Here is a 26,099-nt window from a genome sequence, read left to right as displayed (position 1 = left end):
TGACAAAATTTTCTATAGAAATAAAATTTTGAAAAATTTTCTATAGAAATAAAATTTTGAAAAAAAATTTCTATACAAATAAAATTTTAACAAAATTGTCTATAGAAATGAAATGTTGACAAAATTTTCTGGAGAAATAAAATGTTGACAAAATGTCCTACAGCAATAAAGTTTTGACAAAAATTTCTATAGAATTAAAATTTTGGCAAAATTTTCTATAGAATTAAAATTTTGACAAAATTTTCTATAGAATTAAAATTTTGACAAAATTTCTAGAGAAATAAAATTTTGACAAAACTTCTAGAGAAATAAAATTTTGACACAATTTTCTATATAATAAAATTTTGACAAAATTTTCTATAGAAATAAAATTTTGAAAAATTTTCTATAGAAATAAAATATTGAAAAAAATTTCTATACAAATAAAATTTTAACAAAATTGTCTATAGAAATGAAATGTTGACAAAATTTTCTAGAGAAATAAAATGTTGACAAAATGTCCTACAGAAATAAAGTTTTGACAAAAATGTCTATAGAATTACAATTTTGTCAAAATTTTCTACAGAATTAAAATTTTGACAAAATTTTCTATAGAAATAAAATTTTGACAAAATTTTCTATAGAAATAAAATTTTGACAAAATTTTCTAAAGAAATCAAGTTTGAGGAATGTGGCAATTCCGAAACAGCTGTCCATACAACCATCTTGTACTCCATGGGGCTTTGCGCACACAAAATTTCTATAGAAATAAAATTTTGACAAAATTTTCTAGAGAAATAAAATGTTGACAAAATGTCCTACAGAAATAAAGTTTTGACAAAAATGTCTATAGAATTACAATTTTGTCAAAATTTTCTACAGAATTAAAATTTTGACAAAATTTTCTATAGAAATAAAATTTTGACAAAATTTTCTATAGAAATAAAATTTTGACAAAATTTTCTAAAGAAATCAAGTTTGAGGAATGTGGCAATTCCGAAACAGCTGTCCATACAACCATCTTGTACTCCATGGGGCTTTGCGCACACAAAATTTCTATAGAAATAAAATTTTGACAAAATTTTCTGTAGAATCCAAAATTTTTACAACATACATAGAAATAAAATTTTGCAAAAAATTTTATATAGAAAATAATTTTTGACAAAATTTTCTACTCAATTAAAGAAATAAAATTTTGACAAAATTTTCTACGGAAATAAAATTTTAACATAATTTGCTATAGAAATAAAAATTTGACAAAATTTTCTATAGAAATAAAATTTTGACCAAATTTTCTATAGAAATAAAATTTTGACAAAAATTTCTATAGAAATAAAATTTTGACAAAATTTTCTATAGAAATAAAATTTTGACAAAATTTTCTAAAGAAATAAAATTTTTAAGAATTATTTTTCATAGTTTCGGCTATAGGTCGATTAAAAAACATACACTGAAAAAACAGTGGACCCACCAGGAAGAAAACTTTCGGTTAATTTTAGAAAATTTTAAATATTTGTAGCAAATTTTAACTAAACAGTATTACAAACGTTGGCATCACGCCGAGGTCATAGAAATAAGTAAATATTTTTCGACAAATTCAAGAAAATTTATTAGACATAACTAAGTTTTTTCACTTGTTAAAGAAAATTTTGTAGTCTGAAGGAAAACCTTGGAGTTCAAAATTGCAAGAATGTCTTTATTGACATACGAAGTTCATGATGGACGCATTTTTGGTAAAATTTACAAATTTAAAGAAATTTTGAACTATTTTGTGGAAGGCACGAATTTTGTTAACCTTTATGCTTCATTTGAGTATATTTTTTTCCTCGGTTTTAGTTAATTTAACTAACGTACACAAAAAATTATTAGAGTAAAGGAAACTTTCTCCAAACATAATAATTCCATGAACTAAAATAAAGTTAAATTGGCTTTAGTGAAATAGAGAGTTCACTCTGAGTGTAGATATAATGTTTTTCTTTTATTTTTATTTCCAATATTTCGGTTGACTTCGTCAAAACGGTTTTCAAGGATTTGTTCTGGTGTGCACAGCTTCACACTCTGTTTTACACTGAATTTTGACAAAATTTTCTATGAAAAAAAAATTAAACAACATTTTACATAGAAATAATATTTGGAAAAAAATTTCTATATTTTTTTTTTACAATATTTTCTATAGAAATACATTTTTGAAAAATTTTCTATAAAAATAACATTTTGAAAAATTTTCTATAAAAATAAAATTTTGAAAGATTTTCTATACAAATAAAATTTCGACAAAATTGTCTATAGAAATAAAACTTTGTATAGAAATCAAAATTTTGACAACATTTTCTATAGAAATAAAATTTTGACAAAATTTTCTATAGAAATAAAATTTTGACGAAATTTTCTATAAAAATAAAATTTTGACAAAATTTTCTATAAAAATAAAATTTTGACAAAAGTTTCTATAGAAATAAAATGTTGACAAAATTTTCTATAGAAATAAAATTTTGACAAAATTTTCTATAGAAATAAAATTTTGACAAAATTTACTATAGAAATATTGAAAAATTTTTCTAAAATATAATAAAATATTGACAAAATTTTCTACAGAAATAAAATTTTGACAACATTTTCTATAGAAATAAAATTTTGACAAAATTTTCTACAGAAATAAAATTTTGGCAAAATTTTCTATAGAAATAAAATTTTCACAAAATTTTCTATAGAAAACCTAACCTTCTATAGAAATAACATTTTGACAAAATTTTCTATAGAAATAAAATTTTGACAAAATTTTCTATAGAAATAAAATTTTGAAAAAAATTCTATAGAAATAAAATTTTGTCAAATAGAAATAAAATTTTGACAAAATTTTCTATAGAAATAAAATTTTGACAAAATTTTCTATAGAAATGAAATTTTGAAAAAAATGTCTATAGAAATAAAATTTTGTCAAATTTGTGAAATTGTCTATAAAAATAAAATTTCGACAAAATTGTCTATAGAAATAAAATAAAAAATATTCTTAATTTCAGTAAACCTATTTTTAGAAATTTCTTCCATATAGGTATTTGTAAAGCGAATCCAGTTCTTTTTCTTTTACAGCTTTTCCTTATTTACTCTCTCTTTTTTCACAAATGTATAATTTATGCTCTCTCTCTAGAACATTTCCAACTTACCGGCTCTGACATGGACATCACGTGAAATAATCGAACCAAATTGATTGCGGGCCAAACAGGCATAGACTTGAGCATGGACTTCTTGACGATAATCTTCGGCACGGAAGGGTGGGAACACCAATTTGCCATCTGAAGAGATCTGACGCAAACCGGGAACATCGCCAACAGCAGTGCCATCGCTACGAATCCAAATAATTTCAGGCATAGGGTTTCCGCTGGCTTTGCATTCAATTTCGGCACCAGTTGAATTAGAGAAGTCAATGCGATTGGTGGGTTCTTTCAAGAAAACGGGTCCTTTTTGATCGGCATCAGGGGGATTAACAGCTACAACTAAGGTGGTTGCTGTAACAAGAAAAAAAAAAAGAAACGAATACATTAAAACTCTTTGTGTCGATAAAAATTAGGACAATACTTTTTTCTTAATATTATTTTCTATTGTACTAAAAATAAACGGAAATGGCCCTATGTCTGTTTATATGTTTTAATTATTTTTTTCTTCATTGTCTTTGTTTAAATTCTTTGTTTGGGCTCTGCGGGGCCTTTTGTGTCACTTGTCGCTTTAGTCGTCGTCATCATCAACATCATCGCTATTGTCACACAAAAAAATGTCATTGAATTTTATGGTTTATGTTAAGTTTCCCTAGTAAACTGTATGCATACAAAGTTGAATGACGACAAATATCCCGCTGCTTATCCGCTATCCATCAGTGGTCTCTTCCGTGGTCATTTTGTTCTGTGGTTTTGGCCAGTAGCCTTAACAACCCACCATGTCTCCTGTAATTTTACAATTGTTGGCAATGGATCACTGAGTGTAAATGCATTTGTCATAAATTTTCTGCACAAACAGTGGTTTACAAAATATACGCTATACATACACTGAACAAATAAATGTTGACTTGAAAATTTAATTAATTTTTTAATTTATTCAGAAAAAAATATCACCAAAATTTCTCCAATTACAATTTTAATTGAATTTTAAAAAATATTCAATTTTGTTTCAAATATGTTTTTAACCTACACAGAATACAAATTAACAAAATGGTAAAAATTATTCAAATTTTGTCGAAAAAAATGTAAAATTCATTCTAGAAAAAAATGCGAATTTTTAAAATTTTAGAATGCAATAAAAATCATAAAAAATTATTTATTTTGCAAAATATCATAAAATTGTTTAAATGTTTTTTTCCGGAAAATTTGTTATTCTTCTAAGTAATCTACAGTCAAAAATAAAAATCAAATTTTTACCAAAAAATTAAAAAAAAAATAAAAATTCAATAAAAATATAAATAAATAATATTTACTAGAGGTGAAAGTAATGTTGGTAAAAAAGCTGCGTAGTGTAAACATATCTATATTCTCTACTAAAATGAAATAGTTTATTTATAAATAGAAACTTAGTTTAATTCCCACCGTATTTTTATACCCTCCACCATAGGATGGGGGGTATATTAACTTTGTCATTCCGTTTGTAACACATCGAAATATTGCTCTAAGACCCCATAAAGTATATATATTCTGGGTCGTGGTGAAATTCTGAGTCGATCTAAGCATGTCCGTCCGTCTGTTGAAATCACGCTAACTTCCGAACGAAACAAGCTATTGACTTCAAACTTGGCACAAGTAGTTGTTATTTATGTAGGTCGGGTGGTATTGCAAATGGGCCATATCGGTCCACTTTTACGTATAGCCCCCATATAAACGGATCCCCAGATTTGGCTTGCGGTGTCTATAAGAGTAGCATATTTCATCCGATCCGGCTGAAATTAGGTACATGATGTAATTATATGGTCTCTAACAACCATGCAAAAATTGGTCCATATCGGTCTATAATTATATATAGCCCCCATATAAACCGATCCCCAGATTTGACCTCCGGAGCCTATTGCAGGAGCAAAATGCATCCGATCTGGTTGAAATTTGGTACGTGGTGTTAGTATATGGTCTTTAACAACCATGCAAGAATTGGTCCATATCGGTGCATAATTATATATAGCCCCCATATAAACCGATCCCCAAATTTGAACTCCGGAGACTCCTAGAGGAGCAAAATTCATCCGATCTGGTTGAAATTTTGTACGTGGTGTTAGTATATGGTCTCTAACAAACACGCAAGAATTGGTCCATATCGGTCCATAATTATATATAGTCCCCATATAAATCGATCCCCAGATTTGACCTCCGGAGCATCTTGGAGGAGCAAAATTCATCCGATCCGGTTGAAATTTGCAACGTGGTGTTAGTATATGGTCTCTAATAACCATGTAAAAATTGGTCCATATCGGTCAATAATTATATATAGCTCCCATATAAAGCGATCCCCAAGATTTGACCTCCGGAGCCTATTGAAGGAGCAAAATTCATCCGATCCGGTTGAAATTTTGTACGTGGTGTTAGTATATGGTCTCTAGCAAACACGCAAGAATTGGTCCATATCGGTCCATGATTATATATAGTCTCCATATATATCGATCCCCAGATTTGACCTCCGGAGCATCTTGGAGGAGCAAAATTCATCCGATCCGGTTGAAATTTGCAACGTGGTGTTAGTATATGGCCGCTAATAACCATGCCAAAATTGGTTCTTATCGGTCTATAGTTATATATAGCCGATCCCCAATCACACAAAAATTTGTCCATATTGGTTCATAATCATGGTTGCCACTCGAGCCAAAATAATCTACCAAAATTTTATTTTTATAGAAAATTTTGTCAAAATGGTATTTTTGTCAAAATTTTATTTCTATAGAAAATATTGTCAAAATTTTAATTTTATAGAGAATGTTGCCAACATTTTAATTCTATTGAAAAGTGTGTCAAAATTTTATTTCTATAGAAAAATTTTGTCAAAATTTTATTTCTATAGAAAATTTTGTCCAAATTTTACTTTTATAGAAAATGTTGTCAAACTTAATTATATACGTATTTAATCGGCCTTTTTTAGTTTAATATATATCCCGTATGGGCTACCTTGCAATTTAGAAGAAGTGTTAGGAAGTTTTAGGATACCTTGCATTGGCAAGTGTTACCGCAACCCAAGTAATTCGATTGTGGATGACAGTATTCAGTCGAAGTTTCTACGCAATCCATGGTGGAGGGTACATAAACTTCGGCATGGCCGAACTTACGGCCGTATATACTTGTTTAAAATACAACCACTATATTTTTTCAAAAAAAAAACACATATTTTTTTTAATGTGGTATGCAGATGTTCTTTATTTACCATTTTCAATATTATGTATTTTTTTTTTTTTTTTTTGAAGGAATAGTTGAAATTTTGCATTTAAGGGTTAAATTATATCAATTCGATTTTATTCAATATAATCTAGTTTATATACACACAAAAAAATAACTGCAAATAAATATTAACAACTTTATTTGTATGTAAAATCTGCTGATGCTCAACAAATTTATCTATTGAATATGAGGCATTTGTTGTTGAAATGTGTTTGTAGATGCTTGACAGAGGAAATAATAGAAATATTCTGAATTTTCAACAAATTGTTTTGTTGCGAAAATAGTTGACTGCTATTGATATGAAAACAAAAACAAAAATACAAGACTGGTTACGCGCACATCGCTGAGAACTTGTACGAAAGCTAAAAGAAGTATGCGAAGAATACCGTTAGAACAAAATGAGTAATAGCACATGCACGTTTATGATAGCAAGCAAAGAGCTCATTCATCAGAGAATACAGAATAGCATTTATAAATGTCTGTGAAAAATTTATATTTTTCAATTTTGTAGTTTCTTAAATGTGTTTGTTGTATGAGATAATTAATAAAACCATATTAATATCGGGGTTAGAGTTATTACAATTCTAATTAACTAGAATATATCACTGGGCAAAAAGTTGTCAAAATGCTTGCTAGACCCTGGACTACTCAAATTTAAAATCGTAATACATTTACAAAACTGAGTATAGGATTTTCGACACAAAAATGTTACATGTTCACCGTCCAAAAATAACATTTTGGTCATATTCCTTCTCTGTGTGTACTTAACAAAATATCTCCAAAATTGTTCCTGCAATTTTGGTGCAATAATTTTGTCAATTTCAATTTAATTTTTTGTCAATACACCAATAAATTTGTTACAGTCATTGATAGACTCCAACAAACCACATACAAATTTTTTCGTTCAAATTCAAAAATATTTGTTGAGGATTAAATGTAACGTTCAGCAACAAATATTTTGTTTCTCAACAAATTACTTACAAATTATATTACTGAGAACACAAATTATTTGTTGCCTTCTGATGGTAACGATTGCTAACAACTTTTTTGTAATAATGGTTATTAAAAGTACAAATTAGTTTGTTGCAGGAAAATTAACAAATTTTGTTATTGGTTTTCCAACAAAAGTTATTGGTTCTCAAACTTATTTTTATCTGTGTATTAAATTTTGGGTTTTAACAGATTTTAATTTATTTTAAATTTAACGTTAAATAACTTTATTTGGTTTAAAAAAAAAAGCTAAACGAATTATTAAGTGTGATTTAACTTAATTTTATTTATTAGAATTCAGTTTAGTTAAATTTTGTTTCATTTAATATAATTTAGTTTTAATACCCCTTTTCTTAATTTTTTTTGTTCAGTGTAATGCCCTCTCAAAACACTTTCATATTTATTGTATTACCAAATGTATAACTCTAAAAATGCTTTGAGTAAAAATATTTATGTATACATCCATTGACTGTTTCCTTGCCCTGAACATTTTTGGCCTGGATAAAAATAAACCACAGTCAGTTTCAATATAATGTCATTTTCTTTATTTCTTTCGCAGTCATCTCTGGTTTTCATAGGGATATCATCATGATGATGAGGAAAGCCATCCACAAAAACAGCAGTGACGAAAAAGGTGTCGATGACACTCTATAGTGTCATTCTGCATCATACCTACCTACATCCACCAAAAGCAATTTCTGTGTCTGAGGTTGTTTGTTCGCCTCCTATGTGGAATATGCATTTCTTTGGGTGTGGGGGTACTTTTAGTCTTTGTATAGAGTATGGAGAGAGAGAGAGAGTGCATAAGGGAGATAACATTAGGGACAAACTATAGATGTATGTATATATCTGTGCATAACTAATACCCTAACAAGACAAGAACATTTTGAGGGCATGTTAAAGAGAGTTGTGACATTATGAAATTGAATGCAAAATGTGTATGCACTAAAAATGTCAGAAATTTAAAGAGAAATTTCATATCACCTGCTTGTGAGGGAGACTTTAGACGGCCCGTCTATTGACAACAATAGTAATTTATTATTCAAATACAAATTTAGTGTAGAGAACTACAATTTAATTGAAAATTCATATATCAAAAAGGGTATTCCATTTAAATTGTAACACAACTGTAGTTTATAGTGGAAAGACCCCTTAGACATTGCATCACATTAATTTGCTTTCCATCTTCACAGTCCTTTGATAATCTCCTTCACTCACATAAGGATTTGTGTTGTATTAAGGATAAAACGTATACTGTCACATGGTACTATATATTGTGTGAATTCATTTTCCCTATCCTCCCTGAGGACATTTCTAGCATCTAGAAATGAAAAAAGCAGCTTCCAAAGAAAAACGTAGACAAAAAGAAAATATCACGTAATTGTTGGTAGTCTTTACATTTCTTGTACTTCTTGTACGTTCGCTGAAAAGGGTGCGAAATTATGACACGAATTTTGAAGAATATGAAGACAAGTAAAGGGTAAAGTGAAGGATATACACCAAGTCGGCATGTTGCATTAGAATGTCGGTAGAGAGCTACAAAAAACATTAAAACATATGAAATGTATGAAACCTTTGCCGAATAGGGGATTTTAGCAGAATAAAGAAATGTTAAAGAAACGTGATAGCTCTGCAGAAAACGGTTAAGTAACAAAATGTTGTACTTAACATTATAGGGAAACTCTTTAATGTACTACAGCTAGAATTAAAAAATATTAAATTTTAAAATGTATCCGTTTGTCGTTCTAAATATCAGCAAAAAAAATTCTAATGAAAGTCCGTATATTAGAAATTCTACACAGAAAAAAAATCACAAAATTTTTTCCAATTATAAGACAATAAGTTTGACAAAAATATTCAACTAAAATTTTAATTGATTCAACATTTTTTGTTTAAATTGAAACAAACATTAATCACAAAAATTAACAGTATCAATTAATTTTTTAATTGACTTTCAATTAATTTTCTAATTCTGTGATTGAAGGCATTTCAATTAAAAAATTAATTGGATCAATTAATTTCGTGACTGATTCAGAACAAAACAATTTTTTGTGTGTAGGCAAGGCAACCTTAATTATGTATATAATTAAATATGTATATAACTAAGGTTAAAGTTTCTATAGAAATAAAATTTTGACAAAATAAAATTTTGACAACATTTTCTATAGAAGTAAAATTTGGAAAAAAATTCTATAGAAATAAAATTTGGAAAAAAATTTCTATAGAAATCAAATTTTGACAAAATTTCCCATAGAAATAAAATTTGGAAAAATTTTTCTATAGAAATAAAATTTTGACAAAATTTTCTATAGAAATAAAATTTTGACAAAATTTTCTATAGAAATAACATTTTGACAATGTTTTCTATAAAAATAAAATTTTGGTAGATTATTTTTGGCTCGAGTAGCAACCATGATTATGAACCGATATGGACCAATTTTTGTGTGATTGGGGATCTGCTATATATAATTATGGACCGATATGGACCAATTCTTGCGTGGTTGTTAGAGACCATATACTAACACCACGTACCAAATTTCAACCGGATCGGATGAATTTTGCTGCTCTAAGAGGCTCCGGTGGACAAATCTGGGGATCGGCTTATACGGGGGCTATATATAATTATGGGTCGATGTGGACTAATTTTTGCATGGTCATTAGAGAACATATACCAACACCATGTACCAAATTTCAGCCGGATCAGATGAAATTTGCTTCTCGTAGAGGCTCTGCAAGCCAAATCGGGGGATCGGTTTATGTAGGGGCTATATATAATTATGGACCGATATGGACCAATTTTTGCATGGTTGTTAGGGACCATATACTAACACCATGTTCCAAATTTCAGCCGGATCAGATGAAATTTGCTTCTCGTAGAGGCTCCGCAAGCCAAATCGGGGGATCGGTTTATATGGGGGCTATATATAATTATGGATCGATGTGGACCAATTCTGGCTCGGTTGTTAGAGACCATATACTAACACTATGTTCCAAATTTCAACCGGATCGGATGAAATTTTCTTCTCTTAGAGGTTCCGCAAGCCAAATCTGGGGATTGGTTTATATGGGGGCTATATATAATTGTGAACCGATGTAGACCAATTTTTTCATGGATGTTAGAGACCATATACTAATACCACGTTGCACATTTGAATCGGATCGGATGAATTTTGCTCCTCCAAGAGGCTCCGGAGGTCAAATCTGGATAACGGTTTATATGGGGGCTATATGTAATTATGGACCGATATGGACCAATTTCTGCATGGTTGTTAGAGATCATATACCAACACCATGTACCAAATTTCAGCCGGATCAGATGAAATTTGCTTCTCTTAGAGGCTCCGCAAGCCAAATCGGGGGATCGGTTTATATGGGGGCTATATGTAATTATGGACCGATATGGACCAATTTCTGCATGGTTATTAGAGACCATATACTAACACCATGTACCAAATTTCAGCCGGATCGGATGAAATTTGCTTCTCTAAGAGCAATCGCAAGCCAAATTTGGGGGTCCGTTAATATGGGGCAATACGTAAACGTGGACCAATATGGACCAATTTTTGCATGGTTGTTAGAGACCATATACTAACACCATATACCAAATTTCAGCCGGATCGGATGAAATTTGCTTCTCTTAGAGCAATCGCAAGCCAAATTTGGGGGTCCGTTTATATGGGGGCTATACGTAAAAGTGGACCGATATGGCCCATTTTCAATACCATCCGACCTACATCAATAACAACTACTTGTGACAAGTTTCAAGTCGATAGCTTATTTCGTTCGGAAGTTAGCGTGATTTCGACAGAAGGACGGACGGATGGACATGCTCCGATCGACTCAGAATTTCACCACGACCCAGAATATATATACTTTATGGGGTCTTAGAGCAATATTTCGATGTGTTACAAACGGAAAGACAAAGTTAATATACCCCCTTAAGGATTTTGATATTCATTCCGAGCCAAAGACGCAGCTTCTTTAAAACAAAGACATGTTTGTACACACAAAATTTTTTTTCTGATTCAATGACGAAATTAATTGATCCAATTACTTTTTTAATTGAAATGTCTGCAATCACAGAAATGATAGTATTAATTAAAAAATTAATTGAAGGTCAATTAAATAATTAATTGATCCAATTAAAAAATTTGTTGAATCAATCAAATGTTTAATTGAATATTTTTTTAAACTGAATTAAATTTTTAATTGGAAAAATTTTCGTGACTATTTTTCTGTGTCTAGGATCAATTAAATTAACATTAGGATACAGATCTCATTTATCGAATTGTCATTCTATTTTTGCGGTATATTAATAAAGCTTTTCACCTACAAACAATTGCCAGTTGAAAAATTCGAATTTGAATGGATACTGCAAAGTAAAAATGTTTTTCGTTTTTTTAAGTCCAAAAAAAACTTTAAACCAAAGATGCCAAATCCTCAAAATAAGTCTAAGCCTATATTTGAATCGTTTTTTCTTAATTCTAAATATTTAATATTTCAATTAATTTAAGGACGATTTCTTTAAATCAAACATGCGTTTTTTTTACTTTAAGGAAATTTTGTTCAAATCCATACGACTTTAACAGAGGGACGCAAATTTCCAAAATTTGTGTCCTAAATTTAATGAAAAAAATTTTTGAAGCACAGATTATAAACTTTCTTTTAATTAAAATTTTCCTTAATATTTTGTAAATTGTGCATCCTGAAATTTAGTTTGCGTAAACTTTAATATCACGTAAATGGTTTTTCTTTCAGTGTGCTTGAAGCAGAATATGTTTGAGAGTATATGTTGCAGAGGCAATTTTTTTGAGGATATAGCGGGGTTAAAAATCTACAGAATTTAGATATGAAATCATCTGAATGGCATTATTTCATCCCAATTAAAATAAAATATTAATTAATTATTTTCCCTTAAATACAACATTAAAAATTAAATTGAAAATAATTATTTTCAAGCCTCCCTAATGTAATTGATATAGGTCAGTTTTCATTTATGCATACTAAATTTAAAAATAAAAAAATATATATATCAAGATCTTCACTGTTTGTAATTGATGCAGTTTTTATTTTCCCACTGGGACTGCATAATCTCATACTGCATACTCATCGTATACAGTCATTTGTAAAAACAAACAAACATAAATACAACATTAAAAATTAAATTGAAAATAATTATTTTCAACCCTCCCTAATGTAATTGATATAGGTCAGTTTAATCATTTATTCATAGTAAATTTAAAAATAAAAAAATATATATATATATCAAGATCTTCACTGTTTGTAATTGATGCAGTTTTTATTTTCCCACTGGGACTGCATAATCTCATACTGCATACTCATCGTATACAGTCATTTGTAAAAACAAACACAAACATACTATTTAACACTTATTATTTAAAGTGCTGCACTGAGTGTTTGCAACGGAAATGTTCTAAATTTTTTTATATGCCACAGACTGATAACAAAATTAAAATGGAAAGAAAAATTCAAAAATGCAAATCCATAACAAATGCATTTGTTTGCCATATTAACCAAATATGGTGGAATTATGTGTCAATACCAGTCATGGTGTGGGGGGCCACATAAATGGATTCACGATAAAATTCCATTGTAGACAAATACGAGTATCGTAGGAAAAGTTAAGTAGTAGGAAAGGTGGTAAATATAGTGCTCAGGTCAATCACTGTTAATTTTTATTGAATAAACTCTTTCCCTAGAAAAAAGACAGCAAAATTAGTTGATTTTAGTGCAATTTTGCCGAATGTGAGAATATTTGTTCTCTTTTAATTATTGTTTGCTTGACATGAACTAAAAATGAGAAAAAAAGTTTTACACATATGAAGTACACAATTTCAGTTCATATATTCCTAAAATTGGAAACTGAGTTCATAAGTTTCTCAAATGAGTAAATTTTATTTCAATTGTGTCCGTCTAGAACTTCAAATAGCGCTAACGACATTTAAAATTTTTTTTATTTCAATTTTTCAATTTCAGTTCATATATTCCTAAAATTGGAAACTGAGTTCATAAGTTTCTCAAATAAGTAAATTCTATATCAATTGTGTCCGTCTAGAACTTCATATAGCGTTAAGACATTTTAACATTTTTATACCCTGCGACACACTGTGGAACAGGGTATTATAAGTTTGTGCATATGTTTGTAACACCCAGAAGGAGAGATAGACACATGGTGTCTTTGGCAATAATGCTCAGGGTGGGTCCCTGAGACGCTATAACCATGTCCGTCTGTCCGTCCGTCCGTCTGTCTGTGAACACATTTTTGTGATCAAAGTCTAGGTCGCAATTTAAGTCCAATCGCCTTCAAATTTGGCACATGCTCCTAATTTGGGTCAGAATAGAACCCTATTGATTTTGGAAGAAATCGGTTCAGATATAGATATAGCTCCCATATATATCTTTCGCCAGATATGCACTAATATGGCCCCAGAAGCCAGATTTTTGGCCGAATTTGGTTGAAATAGGAATACAATTAGTAGTATAATCAAGTGTGCAAAATTTTATAGAAATCGGTTCAGATTTAGATATAGCTCCCATATATATCTTTCGCCCGATATGGACTAATATGGTCCTAAAAGCCAGAGTTTTGACCCAATTTGGTTGAAATTTTGCACAGGGGTAGACTTAGCCTTTTAGCTATGCGTGCCAAATTTGGTTGAAATCGATTCAGATTTAGATATAGCTCCCATATATATCTTTCGCCCGATATACACTTATATGGACCCAGAAGCCAAAGTTTTATCCCGATTAGCTTGAAATTTTGCACAAGGAGTACAATTGGTAGTATAATCATGTGTGCCAAATTTGATTGAAATCGGTTCAGATTTATATATAGCTTCCATATATATTTTTCGCCCGATATGGACTTATATGGCCCCAGAAGCCAGATTTTTGGCTCAATTTGGTTGAAATTTTGCACTAGGAGTACAATTAGTAATATAGTCATGTGTGCCAAATTTTATTGAAATCGGTTCAGATTTAGATATAGCTCCCATATATATGTTTTTCTGATTTCGACAAAAATGGTCCAAATACCAACATTTTCCTTGTTAAATCGCCACTGCTTAGTCGAAAAGTTGTAAAAATGACTCTAATTTTCCTAAACTTCTAATACATATATATCGAGCAATAAATCATAAATAAACTTTTGCGAAGTTTCCTTAAAATTGATTCAGATTTAAATGTTTCCCATATTTATACCCTGCGCCACACTGTGGAACAGGGTATTATTTTTTTTACTAAAATTGTGTTCCACCCTAGTGCATTAGCCAACTTAAATTTTGAGTCTATAGATTTTGTAAAAGTCTATCAAATTCTGTCCAAATCGAGTGATATTTAAATGTATGTATTTGGGACAAACTTTTATATATAGCACCCAACACAGTTGACGGATGTGATATGGTATCGAAAATTTAGATCTACAAAGTGGTGCAGGGTATAATATAGTCGGCCCCGCCCGACTTTAGACTTTCCTTACTTGTTTTTATTTCATTTTTTTCCCATATATGAAATTTTATCAAACATTACAAAAAATGATTTTTTAATCAATTTTCTTCAATTTGACACAAATTATTAACTAGCAATTACTAAAATATGTTGCAATTACTAATTTTAATTAAAATTTTCCTACATTTTCTTTCATGGAGGGTTCATTTTTTTGGAATGAGTTCTACCAAAAATAGTTAATTATTTACTGTTTGGTACATTGGTATAATTTTTGCTGTTTTGGTAGATTTTCCAGAATATTTTTTACAGAAATAAAATTTTTCCAAAATATTTTCGATAGAAATAAAATTTTGACAAAATTTCCTATTAAAATAAAATTTTGACAAACTCTTCTATAGAAATAAAATTGTGACAAAATTTTCTATGGAAATAAAATCTAGACAAAATTTCCTATAGAAATAAAATTTTGACAAAATTTTCTATAGAAATAAAATTTTTGACAAATTTTCCTATAGGAATACTGTTTTGTCAATCTTTCCTATAGAAATAAAATTGTGACAAAATTTTCTATAGAAATACAATTTTGACAAAATTTCCTATAGAAATGATAATCTGACAAAGTTTTCTATTAAAATAAAATTTTGACACAATTTCCTATAGAGATAAATTTTTCCTATAGAAATAATTTCTCATAGAAATTTTCTATAGAAAAAGAATTTTGACAAAATTTCCTACAGAAATAAATTTTTAACAAAATTTCCTATAGCAATAAAATTCTGACAAAATTTCCTATAGAAATAAAATTTTGACAAAATTTTCTATAGAAATAAAATTTTGACAAAATTTTCTATAGAAATAAAATTTGGAGAAAATTTCCTATAGAAATAAAATTTGGAGAAAATTTCCTATAGAAATATAATTTTGACAAACTTTTCTATAGAAATAAAATTGTGACAAAATTTCCTATAGAAATAAAATCTAGACAAAATTTCCTATAGAAATAAAATTTTAATAAAATTTTCCATAGAAATAAAATTTTAACAAAATTTCCTATAGGAATACAATTTTGTCAATCTTTCCTATAGAAATAAAATTGTGACAAGAATTTCTATAGAAATAAAATTTTGACAAAATTTCCTAACGAAATAAAATTTTTATATAATTTTCTATAAAAATAAAATTTTGACAAAAATTTTAACAAAATTTCCTATAGAAATAAAATTCTGACAAAATTTTCTATAGAAAAAGAATTTTGACAAAATTTCCTATAGAAATAAAATTTTGACAAAATGTTCAATAGAAAAAGAATTTTAACAAAATTTCCTATAGAAATGAAATTTTGACAAGATATCCTATGGAAATAAAATGTTGACAAAATTTCTTATAGAAATAAAATTTTGACAAGATATCCTATGGAAATAAAATTTTAACAAAATTTCCTATAAAAATAAAATTTGGAGAAAATTTCCTATAGAAATAAAATGTTTACAAATTTTCCTATAGAAATAAAATTTTGACACAATTTCCTTGACAAAATTTTCTATAGAAAAAAAATTTTGACAAAATTTCCTATAGAATTAAAATTTTGACAAACTTTTCTACAGAAATAAAATTGTGACAAAATTTCCTATGGAAATAAAATCTAGACAAAATTTCCTAAAGAAATAAAATTTTGACAATATTTTATATAGAACTAAAATTTTGACAAAAAAAATAATATTTTAATTAAATTTCCTATACAAATAAAAATTTCCAAAATAAGATTTTTTTGTGTGTGTGTGTGTTTTTTTTTTTGTAAAATGTTCTCCAAATTTTGGTAGATTATTTTTGGCTTGAGTGGCAATCGTGTTTGTGTCTCCTTTTTGAGCTCCAGACTTGCCATCGTAAAAATCCATTTTTGGTTTTATATTTTACATGGTGTTGGTGTAAATTTATGACTATAATAAAATACTGAAAAATGTAGCATTCAGCCCATTACCATAGATTTTAAAGCACCCTAGGGAATGGACAACTACTAAATGATCATGAACTTTCAACATGTTGAAACTACAAATCCTTTACAATGTTCAAGAATCTGCAGTTTAGAGTTCTTCTTCTTTCTATAACATAGCTGGATTGCATATGTTTGCAATTGTTTACCACAAAAAAACATTTTGTGGTTTTTATATTAATTGCGAAATGTTTGTATTGAAAAGGAAACGAGATCAAATTGAAAGATCAGATCACTTTCATACCCCCATGCTCATCTTGTCTGTCAGTCGCCTCTTCTTCACAACACATTCTCCACAACAGTCTCTAAAGTAAAATAATGAGGAGAGTTATACGCGTAGACACAATGGCAGAGAGTGAAAAAGAGGATGGGGATACTTTTAAGATTGAGTGTGTGTGTGTTTGTGTGAGCATGGATCCCAAATGAAATGCAGCTGTCATACAATGAACATCTGCCATTGAAATATTGTTGCCGTTGAGTGAGAATAAACTCTGTGATTAATGTAAACCAAAAAGGGGGACTTTTATAGAAATCCTAAGATAATAAAACAAAAGAGTTTTATACCTTAAGAGTAAAGTTTTATTTAAAAAAAGGTATATGGTATATTCTTTATATCTTTGCTTTATTCTTTAAAACTTAAGCATTTAAGCAAACCAACCTAAAATTTTTATTTTCCCCGCCAAACTTTAAATCACGTTATTTCATTTTTTCTTGTTACTTGGTAATCCTTTATGTCTTTGGTTTTTATCGCTGTTATAGCATGTTTGCTAATTTACCTTTTTTCCAATTTACTTTTTACCTGCATATATATTTTTTTTTGGGTATTGTATGTGCTTTTGCGAAAAAAAAAATCAAGCAGGTGTTTTTCGGTTGCTTGGGTATTCATGAATGAAACTGGTATGGTGGCGCTGGCCAAGAGAAGTTCGTAACCAAAACCCTTTTGTAAAAAACATACAAAATATTTAAAAAAAAAAACTTTGGTCGCATAAATCTTAAATATGTCCCCTCAATGGCAATGGTTACCAAGCATTAGTAGGGTTAACTGTCTTAATTATAACCTGACCAGACAATGAAGTCAACGATTCGCAATAGCAATTTTAGCCACAATCAACTATTTTTTCCAGTTGGCGTCCCGATTATATGTATATACTCATGTCGACCAAACAGGTAACATGAATATATAGCAACCTTTATTTAATTATTATTATGTATTATAAAGGGTGATTCTTTTGAGGTTAGGATTTTCATGCATTAGTATTTGACAGATCACGTGGGATTTCAGACATGGTGTCAAAGAGAAAGATGCTCAGTATGCTTTGACATTTCATCATGAATAGACTTACGATCTGCCACAACGTCGAATTTTCAGTGAATGGGCCCTAGAAAAGTTGGCAGAAAATCCGCTTTTTTATCGACAAATTTTGTTCAGCGATGAGGCTCATTTCTGGTTGAATGGCTACGTAAATAAGCAAAATTGCCGCATTTGGAGTGAAGAGCAACCAGAAGCCGTTCAAGAACTGCCCATGCATCCCGAAAAATGCACTGTTTGGTGTGGTTTGTACGCTGGTGGAATCATTGGACCGTATTTTTTCAAAGATGCTGTTGGACGCAACGTTACGGTGAATGGCGATCGCTATCGTTCGATGCTAACAAACTTTTTGTTGCCAAAAATGGAAGAACTGAACTTGGTTGACATGTGGTTTCAACAAGATGGCGCTACATGCCACACAGCTCGCGATTCTATGGCCATTTTGAGGGAAAACTTCGGAGAACAATTCATCTCAAGAAATGGACCGGTAAGTTGGCCACCAAGATCATGCGATTTGACGCCTTTAGACTATTTTTTGTGGGGCTACGTCAAGTCTAAAGTCTACAGAAATAAGCCAGCAACTATTCCAGCTTTGGAAGACAACATTTCCGAAGAAATTCGGGCTATTCCGGCCGAAATGCTCGAAAAAGTTGCCCAAAATTGGACTTTCCGAATGGACCACCTAAGACGCAGCCGCGGTCAACATTTAAATCAAATTATCTTCAAAAAGTAAATGTCATGGACCAATCTAACGTTTCAAATAAAGAACCGATGAGATTTTGCAAATTTTATGCGTTTTTTTTTTTTAAAGTTATCAAGCTCTTAACAAATCACCCTTTATTATTACTATTATTATTATATTGAACCGAAAAACAACAGAACCTAAGACATCAATAATACCATTGTACTCCTACCTACCACAAATAGGTTCCGTAGTCTCGAAGGAAAGTAAAGTAAAGTTTAGACTTTAAAATCTTTTAATGACTTCCTGAGGCAAATAGAATATGACCTCCCGTTCGTCTCTAGGGTTCCATTGCATTGCGCGATAATATGCTCGACTATATTTCAAAATGTAGGTTCAATCGAGCAAGATCGCCATTTTTGCTATCCTCCAAAAAAAAAACTTATTTTATATTTTATAGAAATTCAGTTTATTTTTGTGTGATTACAAAGTCAATTCTTGAATGAAAAAATGTATTTGAACAAAGTAAAAAATTCATTTTATAAAATTCAATGTATAATTGAGTTCATAGTAGATATTTCAAAAACAAGTAAAAATAGTAGCAGAGTGAACCTAAGAGTATAACATTTTTATCCAACTTAGAATGGGAAACGCACTTTTAAAATATAAAGCTTGCTTCCCTGTCGACAAGTTCATAAGCTTTTCAATGAAGTCGTTTCGTCCTTATAGTTAAGAGATTCCATTTAAAAATGCGCTTCTTTACATGAAAGAAAATGTTGTTGGCAAATGGTCTACTAAATTTGTTGACTTTGTGTATCTGACTACAAAGCCACTAAGCGTGCGAAAATAGTTTTCCATCGCTTTATTTTAAAAATGTTGTTTACTTCAAACAATATAATTTCTACTTGAAGTTGAGTCTGACTATGAAAATTTAACTTGTCGTTAAAACCGAAAAAATCAACAAAAAATCAAGATTTCATAAATTTTGAACATTTTTTTCTCAGAAGTGTTAAAGCCTTAGTAAAACGATTTTTTCATGTTAGGACACCCAATAAGGTCAAAACGACTTTAGTGAAAAATTTATCGACTTTTGAAAAAAATATCACCAAAATATTTTTAATTAAAAAGTTAATTGAAGCTGAAAACTTTTTCAATTAAAAAATTTATTTAAAGGGGATTAATTACTATATGTTTTCTCCATTAAGAGTTAGTACAGGACCCAAATTGAATTATTATTCCTAGCCAGAGTTAGTACAGGACCCAAATTGAATTATTTTTCCTAGCCAGATCTGTACTAAAGACTGGAAAAGTTCATGAGCCCAAACGAAAATATGTCGAGTCAGGCATGTACAGATTTGTATCTGGCGTTTTCTTTTCAATGACTCTGTTGATCAAGTTTCTGAATCTTCTTTGTCCAAAAAGCCCGAATAAAAATTAATTATAAATTAAAATCAGGCATTTGGACGTTAATCGCCCATACAAGTAAAAAATAATTGGTTCAATTAACTTTTTAATAAAACTCGAATCATAAAGTCAATTTTTAAATTTTTAATTAAAAAAAAAATTAGTTGTTACAATTAACTGTTTAATCAAACTTGCAAGACTAAGTCAGTTAAAAAATTATTGATTTTTTTTGTTAATATTTAATGAAACAAAAAAATTATTCGTACAATAATATTTTAATCAAACTAAGGTTTAATTAAACTAAGAAACTTTTTTGCGTTTTTTATTAAACAATTATTTATTCCAATTAACAATTTCATTAAAAAAATTAATCGATGTCGATTGCAAAATTCAATTAATTGACTTAATTAAAATGTTAATTAGAATTGGGATTATAAATTTTCTATAGAAATAAAATTTTGACAAAATTTCCTATAGAAATAAAATGTTGACAAAATTTCCTATAGAAATAAAATTTTGACAAAATTCCCTATAGAAGTAAAATGTTGACAAAATTTCCTATAGAAATAAAATTTTGACAAAATTTCCTATATACATAAAATTTTGACAAAATTTCCAATAGAAATAAAATTTTGACAAAATTTTCTATAAAACTAAAATTTTGACAAAATATCCTATGGAAATAAAATTTTGAAAAATTTTCTATAGAAATAAAATTTTGACAAAATTTCCTATAGAAATAAAATTCTGACAAAGTTTCCTATTGAAATAAAATTTTGACAAAATTTCCTATAGAAATAAAATTTTGACAAAATTCCCTATAGAAGTAAAATGTTGACAAAATTTCCTATAGAAATAAAATTTTGACAAAATTTTCTATAGAAATAAAATTTTGACAAAATTTCCTATAGAAATAAAATTCTGACAAAGTTTCCTATTGAAATAAAATTTTGACAAAATATCCTATGGAAATAAAATTTTGACAAAATTCCCTATAGAAGTAAAATTTTGACAAAATTTCCTATAGAAATAAAATTTTGACAAAATTTTCTATAAAACTAAAATTTTGACAAAATATCCTATGGAAATAAAATTTTGACAAAATTTTCTATAGAAATAAAATTTTGACAAAATTTCCTATAGAAATAAAATTCTGACAAAGTTTCCTATTGAAATAAAATTTGTACTAAATTTTCTATTGAAATAAAATTTTTACAAAATTTCCTATTGAAATAAAATTTTGACAAAGTTTTCTATTGAAATAAAATTTTGACAAAATTTCCTATAGAAATAAAATTTTGACAAAAAAATATAAAAATAATAATTTTTTATTTAACAATTAATTATTCCAATTAACAATTTGATTAAAATGTTAATTAGAATTGGGATTAGAATTTAACTAAATAATTAATTGAATCAATTTTATGAAAAAATTAATTGATTTGAATTGAAAATTTCAATTAAATTTTTAATTGAATCCATTAAAAATTTAATTGGTTTTTGCAATCAACATCACTTTAGCATTTTTTTTGCGACAAAATTTAAATTATTGCTATCAGTGTATTGATACTTAGTATATTTTTAACATCTTTCAAACAACAATTAAATTACCCATTAAAAAATATGAAAAAAAGTATTTAAAATAACTTCTTTATGGGACATATTTGGAAGTGCTTTTAAAGTTGTGCCTTAAGAACAATTTCCAAATCTTTTTGCCGGAAACATATCTTTGTGTGAAAGCTGAGGTGTTTTCTTTTAAGTTTGTGGATCTCTAGGGGTTCCACGCGCTGGCCTATAGGCGTTGAAAGTTGACCACCTCGGATGTATGAAAGTTTGCTTTAGGTACCAAATCCGCAATTATGAAACAAATTCCATGATTTTTATACTAGATTAGAGGTGTGCACGTGACACGAAATTGTCGTGACTCACGAAAATTTTCGTGAGTCACGCTCATGGCAACGGCGTGAGTGTGCGTGAGTGTGCGTGAGTGTGCGTGAGCGTGATTAACAAACCAAAATGTCGTGCGTGAGTCACGAAAATATTATCTTCGTGAGTGTGCGGGAGTAAAGATTTACGCTCACGAAAATAACCCCGCTCACCAACATAAAACGCTTAAGAGTTAAATTCATTTACAATTTTAGTGACACCTGGGATGTTAAGAGTGTAATAACGCTCTCGATTTTAATAATGCTCATGTTTTCAGACGCGTCGCTAAGGTAAATTACTCAAAAAACTGTTCGTGAGTCACGACATTTTTCGTGAGTCACGATATTTTTCGTGAGTCACGGTATTTTTCGTGCGTGAGTACAAATTTTCTTTTCGTGAATGTGCGTAAGCGTGAGTCCTACCAAACAATATCGTGCGTGAGTGTGCATGAGTATGATTTTTCCGTCGTGAGTGTGCGTGAGCGTGAGTAAAATATTACTCACGTGCACACCTCTATACTAGATAGAACTTGTAATCCCCTATAAGAGAGTGGAATTATCTCGAGATATGTTCTTTATAATTTTTTTCTTTTTTGTCATAATTTTAACAATGTGGGCCAGTATTTTGAACCTCGAGGGACCGGTTTTGGGTGGATTGGGGAAAGAGAACAACTCTTTCCTTAATTTCATTAGAGGAAACTTTATTTTGGAAGAAAAAATTGTGAAAAAAATATTTACATGGCATTAAAACTACATTTTAGGATGCGCAGTTTACACAATATTAAGGACAAATTTCTTTAAAATAATGAAATATTAATTAAAAGAAAGTTTGTAAACATTATCTCATTTTTTTTATAAATTTTAGGACTCACATTTTGGAAATTTTGAATCCCTCCGTTAAATTCGCACATCTTTGAACTAAGGCAAATTTTCCATAAAATAAAGAAACACTTTTTTAATTTAAAGAAATCGTCCTAAAATTAACTTACATATTGAATCTTTAGATTTAAGATAAAAACGATTAAAATATAGGCTAAGACTTATTTTGAAGATTTAGCATATTTGGTTTAAAGTTATTTTTTTCGAATTTGGAATTTTTAATTGAATCAATTAAAAAATTAATTGTGTTTTTTTTTGTAGTCAACATCATTTAATTTTTTAATTGAATCATTAAAAATATAATTTATATTTTAAAATAAAATCGATTCATTTTTTAATCAAATATTTTTCTATGCCCAGTCGAAAATGTGATTAATACTTTCGTTTTCGCACTGAAAAAAATATTGTCGTGAGGTCAAAGATTTCATGTCTTTAAAATACGAATACAAATTTTGCTTCGCATAGAAGACGCATTTCTCTAAAATAAAGTTATTATCCTTGTCCAAAAGTCGATAAACTTTTCAATGAAGTCGTATTGTCCTTATAATTAAATGATTTGACTTAAAAATGGGTATCCTAACATAAAAGAAAAAATTTATAGGCTAAGGTCAACTTGACTTTAATAATTCAGAAAAATTCTTTAAATTTAATGAAATTGTCTTTAAATTTGTTGTCTTTTTGCATCTTGACTACAAAGCAAAAAGTCGTTCAAATATAGGACATGTTTTTCAAAACTTTATTTCAAAGAAGTTTTTTACTTCAAACATAGCATAATTTCTACTGGAAGTCGAGTCCTAATTTGGAAAATAAAGTTGCCGTTAACTCGTTTTTAAAGGACTTTGACAGCATATGAAGAAAAAAAGCTGAGAAAGCGAAAAATTAAAATTTGCTTCCTAGAAGCAAGTACACAAAACCTAAATTTAAAAGAGAATTGTGTCTTAAAAGTATCCTTACTTGTATTCTCCGCTTCTTTGGCTCGGAATCAATACCAAATTTTTTAAAGTAAAGACAAAATCTTTGGAACCGAGTATGCTTTTTTTTCAGTGCGTGATTGAAGACATTTCAATAAAAAAAATTAATTGGAACAATTAATTTCGGGATTGAATCATGAAAAAAAATTTTTATGTGCATGCTAAGCAAAATTCGCATTCAAAATATAAGGACAAGAAATCTTTGGCCTCACGACAATATTTTTTTCAGTGCATATGATTGAAGCAGAAACCGACAATAACAACACAAATTTATTTACTTATTTTTATGATATCTGCGTTTGCCAATTAAAAAGATTTTTATTTACATTTTTTTTTTGTGAAAAAAGTTTTAAAAAATTTTGGTTTTTAAATATAACAAAAGAACAAATATTCCGATACCCGCCTTTCATAAGTTTAATTTCTTTGCGTGTGCCTTTTGTTATGTTGTTCACAAATTGATGAACAAATTAGGAGAATAACAACATAAATTATACGTATATACATTATTCAAATTAGTTATATGTCTATGATTTTTATGAATAAAAATCTTAAAAAAAAACTATATGTGTGGGTATTTTTCCTGTGCATAAAAAACTAAAATGTAAGAAATGCAAACATATCTTATAATGTTTCCATATAAGGTCGTAGAAATATAAACTAGACCAATAAACGGCAGTCATCAACCACAATAAGAAATTTACAAAAAATAACCACATGCTACGAAAGGAAATCCCACATTTTCCGACACCTCCAACATAACGCCCATTGAACAACAAAAAATGTCACAGCATCTCAGATTTCATTAAAAAAAAAGACGTTTCTATTCTCCACCATCAAGAAATTCCCTAAGCGCGTAATAACTGAGGCTACCACAGAGTAGTAGCATCAGCTTCAGTATCATGGCGATGACCTTATGATCTAATTTATGAACTTTTTTTTTTCTTTTTGCTAAAAGCTATGCTATCTGTGGTCCATGGATACTTGTTTGGATGATAAAAAGATGAATTTCATTTCATTCCCATTAATTTAAATAAATTGAAAAATGTTGTATGTATTTTTTTTTTTTTGCCATAAAATTTGATTGAGGAGATGGTCTTGATATATGATGTGTATATAGAAGGAAGATTGGGCGGATATTTTCTTTTATATTGAACCCAATTTGCCAAGTGTTATATAAATAAATCATTTTTAATATTTCAAACAAAACAGACATAACATAGATCAATTAATTTTTAAAATTAAATTTTTTTTTATTTTATATTTATGCCGATATATGAATTTTATAATTGGCCAATATCAAAAATCTATTAAGATAGATAGGGGAGTATAAAAAAATTGAAACATTATATTCACACTTTGTAATTTTTTCTCTCTTTTTTTTCTCAAAATAAAAACATGCGACTTCCAATGACTTCATGCCTTAAAAAGATACCATAAACCGGTCGTTCATATTCGTAGTTTTTTTGTTATGGATTTTTTTTAACATTTGTTTTTTTTTTTTGTAGAATGTTTTTGTTTATAGTTTTTATCTCTTCGTCGTCTTCTTATTTACGTTTTTAATGAGCTGTGACGTTTTAATGTTCGAACACAAAGAATTTCTTTAAAGATTTTTTGCAATTATTTATTTATATTTTTCTGGTTCACTGATATTCCTCACACATTATTGTTTACCCTAAGACACCGTTTCATAAAGGTAGTAGCAATTGCCCAGCAGATAACAATAAATTTATAATTAAAATCATTGTTTTACTAATAAATATTTGCATTGACTAGCAAACAAAAATTGTTTGAATTAAGATATTGAAAAAATTGATTTGGCTTCTAGAATTAAAGAAATTGTAGGATACTATGGCAGTGTTGCCAGTATTGCGGAGTTTTCCCAAATAGGGGATATTTTTATTGTGGATGAGGACGAAAATTTTGAGTTGGGGATTTGGTGGGGAATTTCCATAAATTTGGGGACTTTTGTGGGGATATCCGTTCGAAATCCGTTCAGTGTAATAAATCAAAAATTTTGAGTTGATGACTTGGGGATTTGGTGGGGAATTTCCATAAATTTGGGAACTTTGGTAGGGATGTTTTTTCGAAATCTGTTATTTATATTG

The 26,099-nt window shown here is 28.9% G+C and overlaps 1 protein-coding gene across 1 annotated transcript in view; it reads right to left on the bottom strand.

The window, feature by feature from the left end:
- Positions 1-26,099, bottom strand: part of LOC142241066 (cell adhesion molecule Dscam1-like) — a 209,545-nt gene that overhangs the window by 51,006 nt on the left and 132,440 nt on the right. The window contains exon 3 of the mRNA XM_075312805.1: positions 3,144-3,485. Coding sequence (XP_075168920.1) covers positions 3,144-3,485 — 342 coding nt within the window. The remainder of the gene's footprint in view (positions 1-3,143; positions 3,486-26,099) is intronic.

The sequence above is a fragment of the Haematobia irritans genome, chromosome 5, assembly GCF_050003625.1.
Source record: "Haematobia irritans isolate KBUSLIRL chromosome 5, ASM5000362v1, whole genome shotgun sequence".
Lineage (NCBI taxonomy): Eukaryota > Metazoa > Arthropoda > Insecta > Diptera > Muscidae > Haematobia > Haematobia irritans.
The sequence above is the reverse complement of the archived record's forward strand: the minus strand, read 5'-3'. Positions and strand labels throughout refer to the sequence as shown.